At 38.3% G+C, this 14,402-nt stretch overlaps 1 protein-coding gene across 2 annotated transcripts in view; it reads left to right on the forward strand.

Moving 5' to 3' along the window:
* Window positions 1–14,402, forward strand: part of Tasp1 (Taspase 1) — a 75,579-nt gene that overhangs the window by 32,780 nt on the left and 28,397 nt on the right. For both annotated transcript variants that reach the window (XM_076178261.1, XM_076178262.1), the window contains exons 3-6: window positions 1,515–1,632; window positions 3,758–3,911; window positions 5,460–5,539; window positions 13,845–13,954. In XM_076178261.1, the coding sequence (XP_076034376.1) occupies window positions 1,515–1,632; window positions 3,758–3,911; window positions 5,460–5,539; window positions 13,845–13,954 (462 nt within the window). The remainder of the gene's footprint in view (window positions 1–1,514; window positions 1,633–3,757; window positions 3,912–5,459; window positions 5,540–13,844; window positions 13,955–14,402) is intronic.

A 14,402-nucleotide genomic window follows, 5' to 3' on the forward strand; every position in this document is an offset into this window, starting at 1 on the left:
CAAAAGGTCATAGTAAAAAGATAAAAAGCAAGATTGTTTAAAAGGTGTTAGATAGTACAGCTTTCCAAGTAGATGTGTGGATTTGTGGATCAAGTTGGATGAAAGGATACAGGCCAACTACATAATTTAAGACAAAGTTTGATTATTGGTGACAAAGTTATGGAATCTTTTGAGCACAGCTCATATCTTTTATTCTATAGCCAGGTAAATACACAAGACCTCACAGTAAAGGCAAATTAAATAAAGTTGAAAGTGAAAGGCAGACACAGGATTTGGACAGCAGAAAAAATATTACATCTATTTACCAAGGACCAAGAAATGTGGAAGGACCAATAAAGAAACTAAAAAACTCCCATGCAGAAGACCCTTATAAAATCTTGAACATCCTGCCAAAACACTTTAGCCTAAATACAGAGGCTTTGACTGATACTTTCATTCACAACTGAGTCTACAACAAAATGACCAATTTGGAAAAGAACCCATATAATATCCACATGAATTCCAAACAAACCACTAACATGAATCAAAGAAACATCCAGTAGTAAATCTGAATATCCATACTTACAGTCTTATCTCCTTATATCCAGCAATAAGGGTGATGGAGACAAGGTCATCATATTAAGACAACAGGACAGGACTCACAGTAATGTATTTGAATTGAACAAATCTAGATTTAAGAAGGAAATAGGCAAGAACTGGTTTACCAATAAAATAGTTAATGATTGGAATAGACTTAGTAACCATGTAGTGAGCATTGAAACCATCAGTTGTTTTAAGAGAAGGTTGATAACTTTATAGATGGGGATGGTAGGTGGTAATGGATGTGGAACTGCCTAGTGTAGGCCTTATGGTCCTTTGCAGTCTCCTTCATTCTTATGTTCTTATTTTCTAGTTTTGAATTCACCAATAATTTTAGCTTGGGTGGTATCATCTTCAAAGCTATTCTAGTTGATTCATCTGGAAAGCCATTTTTATATGTGTCTGACATGTGGTCTTTATTTTGTTCCCATGACTGTGTGGTGCTCTCATGTCCAGACCAAGAGGTCTTCTTTGTCAGTTTTATCCATAGTGACCTGAACACTACCACTGTCATCTTTCTGTGCCTTTGAAATCTTTGGACATTTTATCTGTAAGGCTGAGAACCAATTTTGGTTGTTGCTTTATGTATTCTCTTGATCTTGTTTATATCATTCATTTTGTGTAGAGACCATACCCTATGTAGGGAAGAGCTGCTTTCATGTTCATCTTTAGTGAGTATATTTTGGTGCTATGTTTGTCATATATCCATGAAGCAATGCTCCCAAATCCCTCACTTCCTTTGCTTTATGAATTGATCTATCAAAGTGAGACTTATTTTTTAGGGTGACCTAGAGGACATAACCCTTGTAATTATGAAGGTACCCATTGTCATGTTAGCTTTTGGGTAGGCATCAGGTTATGTTAAGAATAAAATCCATATATAATTTTTTCTTTCTTTTCTTTAACAAATTAATCAATTTATTTTTTCTGTATAGGCCATAGGTGTCCTTCAGCAAGGTGGAAGTGCACTTGATGCCGTATGTGTTGCAACACAAGTTTTAGAAGATTCGCCCCTAACAAATGCTGGTTTCGGGTCCTCTCTTACATCAGATGGTAAGTTGGTGAAATACAGTATTTTGAAGCAGATCATTCTTAAAACATGTTTTCATACAAATGATCTTGGTGTCTATAAATCAAATAGGTATGGATAGTATCAAATACATACCAGTACATACACATACCAAATGGCTCTCTTCCTGAGGAGTGGCTAGTCAAAGCCTACACCCACCCCACACCTATCCAACAACTCATTTGTTGCCTTTATTGTCTTAACTCCTTGTAGATGAAAAATCTTTGTGTCCCCCACCTCACTTGCTTGGGTTAAAGGCAGTGCAGCAAGACACAGCACCTGCACAGTAAAGCCCAACACCCAACATTGGTGTACTCTCACTACTTCCATATGTAGCAACCCCCTCCCCACTTCCATTAAAGAAATATACAGAATTGACAAGAAGAAAAACTATTTCAACCAATATCTTTCCCTTTCCCTTCTATCCTGAACACTTTTCTCTGAGCACTACTCTCATTTTTCTACCATGCAGGAAATCTTCCATCCAGTTTAGTAGGTTACCTTGTATCCCTCCTATGTTTTCCAATTTCTTAATAATTTTTTGTGTGGTACTTTGTCGAAGGCTTTTTGTAAGTCTAGGAAAGCACAATCAGCCCATCCATCCCTTTCTTGTATTATATCTATTAGTCTTGAGTAGAAACAGATTAAGTTTGTGGCACATGATTTTCCATGTCTGAATCCAAATTGTCTCAACTTTGTTGTTTTCTTCCAGGCGTTTTACCCATCTATTCTTGATAATTTTTCCATAAATTTTGGCAACAGTGCTTGTAAGGAAGACCGGTCTGTATTTAGTTGGTTCTTCCTTGTTTCCTCCTTTATATATTGGTACAATATTGGTATTTTTCCACTCTTTTTTTTGTATTTTTCCTTTTTTGAGTGATTAACTTAAGTTGAATATTTTGTCTATTAGTTCTTCTTTGGATTCTTTTAATATCCAATTTGCAATTCCATCTGGGCTGTGCAATTTCCTAAGGTCAGGGTTCATTAATTGATCTATTATTTCTTTTTGTGTTATTATTATTTACCTGGGTCAGGAGGTGTCAAGATAAGAGGGAGGGAGGAGGGTGGAGGGGAGTGGAATATATAGGAAATGGAATGGGTGGGAGTGGTTTCTATGCCGTGTAGGGGAAAGCCTTTGGTATATGAAAAAATATATATATATTTCCCTCGTGGGGGGAGATTGCACTTCATTTCATTTGTCCCAATGTTGTACTTTTTCTCTAGTGAAAACTGACTTGAAGTGATTGTTCATGACTTCAGCCATTTCTAAATCATCTGTGTATTTTGTATTTCTTTGGTGTAGTGTCACCATTTCCTGTTTATTTTCAAGTTTAACATTTATATATCTATTGGATAGTTTGGGTTGATTTTTACATTTTTCTATGATGTCTTTTTCATAGTTTCTCTCTGCACACTTTTACATATTCATTTCTATAGTTGATATACCGATATGTTTACAATTTTCCAGGTTTTACATTTTTTCTCCATCTTTTCCAAGCTTTATCTCTTCTATCTTTCACCTCACTGCATCTTCTGTTGAACCAGCATTTAATGTACACCTTCTCTTGTTTCTGTCTTGGTACATATTTATTTACTCCTTCATTATAGATTTTCATCAAGATCATCCATTTCTCTTCCACTTTTGTCTCTTCAATGTAGACTTTTTCCCAATTTACATTTTGAAAAAAAAAATATTTTTTGTTGTATATCGATCTTCCTTTTCTGTATTTTTCATTTCTTCTTATAGTTCAGCCTCTATTAGTATGAGGTCACTCTTTCCAAATGGTGTCTTGTATTAGATTTTATTCACAATTTCAGGTTCTGTTGTAAATATTAAATCCAGTCTCGATGGTTCTTCATTACTTTTCTATCTGGTATTTTCATTGACCCATTGTTATGTTCCACGGTCATGTCAAGTAATACATTTCCCTGTAGATCGTCTCTGCCCTTCACTGTCATCTCTTCCCAACAGATTTCTTTGCAGTTAAAATCCACCATAAGTACCAGGTTACTCCATCCTTTAGTATCTCATTTAATGAATGCCTTGTGTATGTGTGTAAGAATATGAAGTTTCATCTTTGTTCTTATTCTGGTACTCTTATATTGCAGGTAATGTAGAGTGCGATGCAAGTATAATGGATGGGCGAAGTTTACGCCATGGTGCTGCAGGGGCAGTACCTGGTGTGAAAAACCCAATTCTTCTTGCCAGACAAATTTTAGATGCACAAGCTCAACCTTTAACAGGAGGCCTTGTACCACCAAGGTGAGAAAGTTTTTTTTCATACACATTGGTATAGTGAAACCTTGTTATAAATATGCTTTAATGAATAGGATGTAAGTTTGCAAATAATGGCTGTCTGTGACTGAGTGGACCCTGTGCATGTTTGTGTGCATGTATTTACTTGTTTACCCTATTGTAGTATAAAGAAAAATGGCAATGCTCATGGGGTCATATCTTCTCTCCAATTTATCATACCTAGCCTCCAATTCATATATGGTTCAAACTTGGTGTATATCCTTAATTTCAAATGATCATATTTAGAGCTGTTTGGTAATAAAGTGGCATATTAATGTGACATTTTTTGATTTGGGTATTAGGGATTGAGGAAGTTAGTGACAGTTTGGGAAGGTGTGCGAAAGAAGGAAGTTAAATGTGGGTAAAAGTAAGGTGATGAGATGTACAAGGGGAGAAAGTGGCAGCAGACTGGAAGTGAGTATTAAGGGAGAGAGACTGGAGGAAGTGGATAGTTTTAGATACTTGGGTGTGAATGTGGAAGGAAAAGGAGTGGAGGTGGAGGTAGAATGTAGATTAAGAGAAGCGAGTAAATGCCTTTGGGGGATTAAAAAGTGTAATGAGAAATAGACATTTGGGAATAGATGCCAAGAGGAGATTGTATGAAGAAGTGATTGTGCTGACAGCACTGTGTGTGACAGAAATATGGAACATAAAAGAGGAAGAGAGGAGGAGTTTGAATGTGTTTGAGATGAGGTGCCTGAGAAGTATGGTAGGAGTTACTTGGGTGGATAGAACGAGAAATGAGGAGGTGAGGAGGAGAATGGGGGTGGAAAGGGAGTTGTGAGATAGGGTTGATGAAAGAGTATTGGGATGGTTTGGACACATGGAAAGAATGAGTGATGAAAGACTAGTAAAAGAGGTGTAGAAGGCAGAGGTAGAAGGAATGAACATGAAGGGTCGACCTAGGATGAGATGGATGGATGGGGTAAAAGGGGCATTGTGAAAGAGGGGAATGTCCGTTGAGGAAGGATGGGAGAGGACAGAAGACAGGGATGAATGGAGAATGGTAGTGTATGGATGATGCAGTGATGCATGAGGTGGAATGGGTGGATGATGAGGTGTGAGGGAGTATGTGTGAGAAATAAATTGACGCAGCTCAAAGGGATTTCTCCCCATATTCTCCCTTTCTGCATGAGGGGACGGAGAGGGTAGAGGGTCACCGACTTAATGAAGTGGGCTTGCTGTGGATGTGCTGTGTCTTGTGACACTGCTTCTGACCCAGGGCAGTGGGCAAGATGCAGGGATGACCCATTATCCAGGAGGTGCCAAGATAAGAGGGTGGAGGGGAGTGGAGTATGTTAGGGATGGAATGGGTGGGAGTGGTTTTTATGTCTGTTTTTTGGCTACCTCCCTTATAAGGGGGGAAAAAGCCTTTGTTATATATGGTATATATTTATATATATGTACATATATTATATATATATATATATATATATATATATGCATATATATATATATATTTCAAACTTGTGTTTTCACAAATCTGATGAAAAATTAATAAAAATGGCCATTCAGTTTCCTAACAGGGACAGGTGCACAGACGTGGGCAGGTTCACATGGAGTGGAAACGTGTGAACCCAGAGATCTAATAGCTGGTAAGTGTAATTGAATGACTTGAATTAAATTATTGGTTTATTATTCTAAATTTTTATGTAGAATAGTAATGTGGTGTCATCCAGGAGGTGCTCAGATAAGAGGGAGGGTGGAGGGGTGTGGAGTGTATTCAGGGATGGAATGGGTGGAAATGATTTTATGCCTTTCCCTTTTTGGCTACCTCCCTTGTAAGGGGGAAAAAGCCTTGGTGTATGTATGTAGTAATGTGGTGTTGAGGAGCTGTGCCTTGAAGTGTTGAGGCTAAGATGGTGTAAGGAGGATGATACCAGGACACTTACAGAATAGTACAACCTCCCCCCACCACACCCACACCCACACACCTACACACCCACACTGCTTTTACTCGAGATTAATTGAGATAATACAAGAAAGATGGCTGGGCAGATTGCGCCTTCTTGGACTTGCAGAAGGCATTTGACAAAGTACCACATAAAAAACTAATAAGAAAAATTGAAATAATAGGAGGAATACAAGGTAAGCTACTGGAATGCATGAAGGATTTCTTAATTGGGAGAAAAATAAGAGTGGTACTTAGAGACAAAAATTTGAACTGGGAAGATGTGAAGAGTGGCATCCTGCAAGGCTCTGTATTGGCTCCTTTAACGTTTGCCATAAATATAAATGATATGGAGGAGGGAGTAAATTGTTACATGAACTTCTTTGCTGATGATGCCAAATTACTCAAGAAAGTAAGAACGGAAGAAGATTGCAGATCGTTACAAGAAGACCTAGACAAAATATGGGAATGGAGTCAGAGATGTGAGATGAACTTCAGCATTAATAAATGTAGCATAATGGAATTTGGAAAAAGCAAAAATAGAATATCAGGTCAATATAAAATTGGAAACAAGGAAGTCAAAAAAGTCGATTCAGAAAGGGACCTGGGAGTGATCATCTCAAGTGACTTGACACCTGATAAACATGTCAATAAATTATTTGGAGACTTTTAACTTATTAAGATCAATGAAAGTGGCCTTTGACTACATGGATGAAGAAATGGTTGAAAAAATAGTGGTTACACTAATAAGACCTAAACTAAATATGCTGCAACACTATGGGCACCTAGCACAAAAAAAAGAAGAAAATTAGAAAGAATTCAAAGAGCAGCAACATAAATGGCACCTACACTCTCAAATCGGACATACGAACAAAGATTGGAGAAATTACATCTATCAATACTGCCAAAACTGTACACGAATTTAAGAATAAACTGGATGCGGAGAGATACGAAAATGAGTCACTATGAGCATAGTTCTCTTGACATAAAATACAACTAGGTAAATACACACCTAACCACATGACTCAATAGTGTGGTTGGTAGAGTTCCCTGCTGCCACTACAGAGGTCCGGGTTTGAATCCCACCCAGGGCTGAAATAATTTCAGTATCACAGTACTGCGAGTCATTACTCCAACTTTCGTGGGCGGGGAGTTGGGTGTGTGTGTGAGTGTAAGGTCACAGCATTACCCATAGATAGGTCATATATGAGATCTGTGCTCTATCCTGGGAGGGAAATAGCTGTCAATCACAAGTCCAACATGTGATCCAAGACCATGGTGGTGAATCACACTGACATGAACAAATGTATACACAATTCTCACAGATAGAGCTATAGATAACCTGAAGCCAACTAGGATATTTGTTCATCCTCCTATCTATCTGTCTATATATATCAAAGTGTTTTTCTCCTTTACCATGGAGGTAGCCAAAGTCAAAAGGCATATACCCATCCCAGCCCATTTCATTTCCACCCATTCCACTCCAATCCACCACCCTTTCCTCTGTCTCATCTTATTTTCTTATGGATTATGGGTCATCCCTGTATCCTACCCACTGCCCTGGCTCAGAAGCAGTGCAATAAGACACAGCCTATCCACAACAAGGCCATTTCACTCAATTGGCAAACCTCCCTCTCCACCCCTACATGTATAAAAAAGCAGACAGGGAGAAACCCCTTTGGGCTGTGTCAAAATATCATTCACACATACTCCCTCACCCCCCCATCTCTCACCCACTCCCTTCCATGCATCACAGCATCATCCATACACAATAATTCTCCTCTCACCGTATCGTCTGTCTTCTCCCTTCCTTCCTCAACAGACATTCCTCTCTTTCCCAATGCCCCTTTTACCTCATCCATCCATCTCATCCCTGGTTGCCCCCTAATGTTCACTTAATCCACATCTGCCCTCCACATCTCTTTTACTATTCTTTCTTCAGTCAGTTTTTCCATGTGTCCAAACCATTCCAATAATCTGTCATCAGCCCTATCTCCCAACTCCTTGTCCACCCCACCTCTCCTCCTCACCTCCTTGTTTCTCACTTTATTCAATCTTGTAACCCCTACTATACTTCTCAGACATTTCATCTCAAATGCATTTAAACTTGTCCTCTCTGCCTTTCTTAAATTCCATGTCTCTGCCCCATACAGTGCTGGTGGCACAATCACCCCTTCGTATAATATCTTTGCATACATTCCCAAATATCTATTTCTCATTACACTTTTTAATCCCCCAAGGCACTAACTTGCTTATCTCAATCTATAATTCACCTCCACTCCTCCCTTTTCAGCCACATGCAACCCCAAGTACCTAAAGCTATCCACTTACTCCAGCCTTTCTCCTTTAAAACTTACTTCCAAATTGCTGCCATCCTCCCCCTTTGTACATCTCATTACCATACATATACCCACATTTACCCTCAACTTTCTCCTATTGCATACCCTCCCAAACTCTATCACTAACTTCCTTAATCACCCCTCTGACACTGCCATAAACGCAGTTTCATCAGCAAACAGTGACTGGCTCACCTCCCACTTTTCTCCATTTTCTTGAACAATTTCCAATCCCCTGTCCATTACACTTATTTACCTCCTGCACTACCCCATCCATATACACATTGAACAGCCATAATAACATGACACATCCCTGACACAGCCCCAACTCCAACTCAAATCACACATTCCCTCCATTTCTAATTCTAACACAGGCTGTACTCTCATAAAAACTCTTGATTCCTCTTAACAGCTTTCCCCCAATCCCATATATCTGCAAAACCTCCCACAGTGCCTTCCTGTCCACCTTGTCATAAGCCTTTTCCAAATCCATAAAGGCCCATAAATCATCCTTACCTTTTGCTAAAGTTTTCTCACATATCTCTCTTACCACAAAAATCTGATCCATGCAAACCCTACTTGTCCTAAACTCACACTGTTCCTCACCAATTACTACCTCTATTCCTCTCCTAATCCTTTCAATAAAACCCTCCCATAAGCCTTTTCAACTACACTCAACAAACTGATCCCTCTGAAACTACTACACTCACTACACTCACATTTGTCCCATTTTCCCATGTAAAGCAGAACTATTCAGGCACTCCTCCAGTCCTCCGGTACTATACCCTCCTTTAGACACATTAACCACTTCAATGTGACTCAAATTATTGTGCACAGCATCTGCTGCCAAATGTATGATTCATCACACTACTCGCATTATAAAATATAGTCACTGCTATACTGCTTGTTCTCTTTTACAATGAGTAATGATAAACATAGAAAACATGATCAAACTAGTTCACGTAATCCGAGGGTAACTCATGTACAACTACAAAAAATATATATAATCAAGATGCTGATGCTGATATCCTTGTATACCTCCTACTCGCACCTCATGACACCTACGTGGGCATCATCATACCAAAGTGGTTAAACAATCTCAATAGCCATTCCACTATTATTGTACCTCCCTTCTTCAGACAATTTGCATGACCCCCATCCAACCCAGGTGCCTTACTTGCTCTCATCATTTTAATAACTACTTGTACCTCATCTTTTCTTATTGGATAGGGTTGATGAAAGAGTATTGGAATGGTTTGGACACATGGAAAGAATGAACAAAGATAAGTAAAAGAGGTGTGGAAGGCAGAGGTAGAACCAAGGATGAGATGGATGGATGGGGTAAAAGGGGTATTGGGAAAGAGGGGAATGTCTGTTGAGAAAGGATGGGAAAAGACAGAAGATAGGGGTGAATGGAAAATGGTAGTGTATGGATGATGCTGTGATGCATGAAAGGGAGTGGGGGGATAATGTGGGTGTGAGGGAGCATGTGTGAACAATAATTTATGCAGCCCGAAGGAATTTCTCCCTGTCTTCTCTTTTTCTGCATGAAGGGACGGAGATGGGGGTTGCTGATTTAATGAAGCAGCCTTGCTGTTGATGTGCTGTGTCTTGCAACAGTTTCTGACCCAGGGCAGTGGATGAGATGCAGGGATGACCCATCATCCAGGAGGATCCAAGATAAGAGGGAGGGAGGGTGGTGAATAGGAGTGGAGTACCGTATATACTCGTCTATATGTCGAAATCATAAGGAATTTTTTTTAGGCCAAAACCTAGGGGTCGACCTATACACAAGTAATAATCTTGTTAGGTTGAAATCCAGACATGACAAGAAAGGCTAGGAAGAACTCTTACCTTTTCTTAAGGTTCAGAAATCAAAATATTTACCAACTAGTTACTACCAGTAAACAATGGGGACATAAAATACACAGTACGTACTAAAACATGTAAAATTGCTTCTAGATACGGTAACCCCATACTGTGGTTTTACCTGTTTGTTAAAATTCTTAGCACAGGCGAGCTTATTATATCATGTACATTATACTATTATAGTACCCATAGTTGTTTAAAAAAAATAATAAAATGCTGTGATATTCTCAAATTTAGGTATTTTTTTAGTTTCGACCATGGGCGCAATATAGCAATAGAAAATTAATTATTAATTTTGTAAATTAAAATGTATCAACGTAATATGCAATTTTGTGGGTGGAAGTGAAAATAAAAAATACCTTGCTACAAGCAAATATGCTAATGAACGAAATCGGTAGCATAGGGCTCGGGACGCCATCTTGTCTGTCAATTGACGGCCTCGGTGCTTCCGACAGTACCTCACCAGGTACATTTTCTTGAAGGAATGTTATGGAGCAGAGATACATGCATTCCTTCAAGCTGCAAGAACTTTGTATACCCCGCAAGCTGAGAGAGTGGTTGAAAAGCCCGCCAACATCTCTCACGACGACGACAACGAGGACGAGCCGGATGACATTTAATTTGCAGGTAATGATTTATTAAACACAGGTTAGGTTAGTTTAGGTTAGACGAATTTATCATCCTTTCATTTCTTCGACGTCAGCATCTATCATAACAAATATGGCGTACCATTAGTCCGACACGACTTCGTTACTTACGAAATGTTTTAGCACCTTTTTTGTTTTTTTATTTCCGCTCACAAAATTGCATATTACGTTGATACATTATAATTTACAAAATTAATAATAAATTTTTTATTGCTATATTGCGCCCATGGTCGAAACTAAAAATTTACCCAAATTTAGCTTTCTATATGGTATATATTATTGTTACCATTACCAAAACAATGCATGGATCTCACCATCACGAAAACAAACTGTTCAGTATTGCCAACTTGTTACTGTTACAGTGACACATGGTATAATCCTAAATATTTTAACTAAAATCCACCAAAATCGTTTTCCTTGCTGTCGTCATCTTCACCACCAAACAGCTCCTCCCACTCACTTCTGTGTAGAGTATTGTCATACGGATCAACTTCATCAGCCATAGGAACATCAACATCATCTTCCTCCTCCACATTATCATTAGCCTGATCATCCGCACAGTTGAGATTACAAGACTACACTGAGACACTGTTGGTTAAAATTGTTTCTAACGAAACACGCCTATCCAGTTTATTCCGTATACTGTACTTTACTGGTAATCTGTTCAAGTTTTTCACTCCGCTGAAATGGCAATTTTAGTGAAACTTATTAAATATTTAAATCAGTGAACTTGAAAAAAACATAAACCAAAATACATTAGAATTAATGAAGTGAAAAAAAACATAATCAATTGCTATACCAGGCGAGCCATGCCACTTCAAAGCATTGAGACAATGGAATGCCCACAGCACCAAAACAAATACAAACCACTCGACCTATACATGAGGTATATGGAAAATTCCAGATTTTTTGGCCAAAAATGGGGGGTCGACCTTTACACGAGATCGACCTATAGACAAGTATATACGGTATATGGGGATGGAGTGGATTGTATGCCTTTGTTTTTTTGGCTACCTCTCTTGTAAGGGGGCCTTTGGTATATGTATGTATGTATTTTCCTCATTCATCACTATCATTTTTTTTTAGGACCTCCCACTGCTACCATCACTCTATTCTCCTCCACATTTAGCAGCTCCCAAAAATACTCTGACCATCTTCCCCTTATCGTCTCCTGTTCTGTTATCATTTCTCCATCTGCACCTTTTACTTTTTTCACCTCCCCTCCCTCTCTTAATGTCCTTCCAATTTTTTTTTTATTTTAATTTTTTTTTCATATTCCTCTCCCATTTTATATCTGACCTCCTTTTTGCCTCCTATATCTTATGTTTTGCTTCTCTTCTATCTTTTTTTTTTTTTCCTCGTATGTTTCTCTCGTCCTACTTCACAACTAGTCTGAATATGAATGCCTGCTTCTTCTCTTCAACAACCTTCTTCACTTCATCATCCCACCACTCACTACCCTTCCTTCTATTCCATCCCCTGCTGCCAGTACAAGAATCTGAATTTAAGGGGGATCTGACTCCCTGGAAAGCCAATTTTGAAAAAAAAAAAAAAAAAAAAAAAAAAAAAATGCATGGATTTATATTCCAACACTATTCAAAAGTACGTAGGAAAGTTAATTTTAGCCATTGGCATTCCCTAACATGTGCTAAGGAGGTTTAAAGGGACAATAGGTATATTAGCCACATGCAAGAATGAACCCTACATGGGGCGAAATACAGCTTTTTTCTGCGTGTCTTTTTCTCAATATTTCCCTTTGTTTTGTGTGTGAAAATCTAGTGGCATTTGGCATCTTTTTCTCTTAGTTGTCGTACAGACTCAGGCAAAAATTTGTGCTTTTTGATGAAATGAACCTTTTGCAATGGGTGGCACTCACTTGTTTGGTGATAAGGGAAGGTGCCCATTGCTGATTAAAAAATAACCCCTTATCAATGATTTGACACTGTGACGGCACCCCAGCAGTGAGGCTTTTATCCATAAAAGCTGATAAAGGCACAGAAAAGGAGGAGAGAGAAAAAAAAAAAAAATGCTCACCATTGCAACATTCAACAAATACTTAATAAGTGAAAAAGGATTATTTCTATTTATACCATACCAAGGCTTTTTCCCCCTTACAAGGGAGGTAGCCAAATATCATTATAAACAAATACCATTATAAACAAAGACTTTGAGTATAATTTATATATAGAAATTTTTAGAATGTTATATTAAAAAATAATTCCAGTCATAACATATGAAACCAAAGTATGTTGTACGAGAAAGTTGAGACATCTTACTGAAAACTTTGAAGCGTGATTACTCAAAACAGAGATTTTTTGGTTTCAAATATTTGGCAAATTTCGAAAAATAATCAAATTTTCTTCAAACTTACCATGCAAACACATGAATATTGTGCCTTTCTCATATAAGTTTTGATAAATTATTAAAATGATAAATAATATCGCTAGAGGGAATTTTATCAGAAAAAACGCTATCGGTGTGACGTCACAAAGTCATGCATTTTATGACCTATGTATATCTTGATCTATTAAGATTTTAGGAAAAAACAAAATTACATGCTGTTTGTATGGTATTTGAGATTTTACATGCAAAAGCAGGTTAGTCTAGGTAAAGTATTAAGATCAGAAAACATTTGTGACATCATCAATGACATCATACAGACTGACGGATGAAGAAACGGACATACATTGTTCAAATGCTCATGGAATATGGAAAATAATAATTTGATTATACTGTAAAAATATCAAGTCGATATTTAAAAAACTTTTTTTTATTAATATTTTTCTATCAGACCGTCTGATCCCCCTTAAATTAAACAGAATATAGACCATCTATGTAGACTTTGCTGTGATTTCCACACAACCAACACAGGTTAGTTAATTCAAGAGATGACACAAGTCTACTCCTAGGCTGGTTCACTCTCAAGTCATGCACATATTTACAGAATGTCCTCTCTAGCAGTACACTTACTCAACCATGATATACCTGAGATGTAGGGGCCTTGGCAAGAGCCTGAGAAAGTAGCTGGTTTCCTCTGTAAATTATATCATAACTACTGAGGGCTTACCAACAGAATTAACAGTCTTGAGTTATACTATGTTGTTAAAGCTTTCTTTTTGGTTATGAGAATTTCAGGAAATGGTGTTTTTACTTGCAGAAAAATCACAGCGTATTCATGAGGAAAGTGTTCGTCAAATTCAAAGATTAGAAGAAAGAGGAGGCAAGAGGAGAAGACATATTTTGCCCGAAGAGCAGGAAGAAATGCAGGTGAGGTTGTAGCCCAGTAGCCCATTTTCAAGACCCATTGACTTGGGGGGGGTGTTCCCTAAGGGTTGGCATTTGATCCCCAGACCAGGCCCATGATCTGTCTCTGTTACCAGCTATTTATACCTATCTCACATAAATGTGTGAATGATATTTGACAAAGCCCAAGGAGATTTCTCTTCGTCTTCAGTGTTTCTGCAGGGAACGGAGAGGGGAGTTGCTGATTGAATGAATTGCCCTTGCTGTTTATGTGCTATGTCTTGTTGCATTACTTCTGACCCAGGGTGATGGATGGGATGCATGGATGACCCATCACCAATGAAGAGCCAAGATGAGAGGGAGGGATGGGATGGGAGTGGAATGGGTGGGGATGAAATGGGTGGGAGTGGAATTATGCCTTTTGACTTTGGACACATGGAAAGAGTGAGTGAAGAAAGCTTAGTAAAAAAAG

This window comes from Oratosquilla oratoria, chromosome 41 (genome assembly GCF_046742065.1).
Source record: "Oratosquilla oratoria isolate Oo_2021 chromosome 41, ASM4674206v1, whole genome shotgun sequence".
Lineage (NCBI taxonomy): Eukaryota > Metazoa > Arthropoda > Malacostraca > Stomatopoda > Squillidae > Oratosquilla > Oratosquilla oratoria.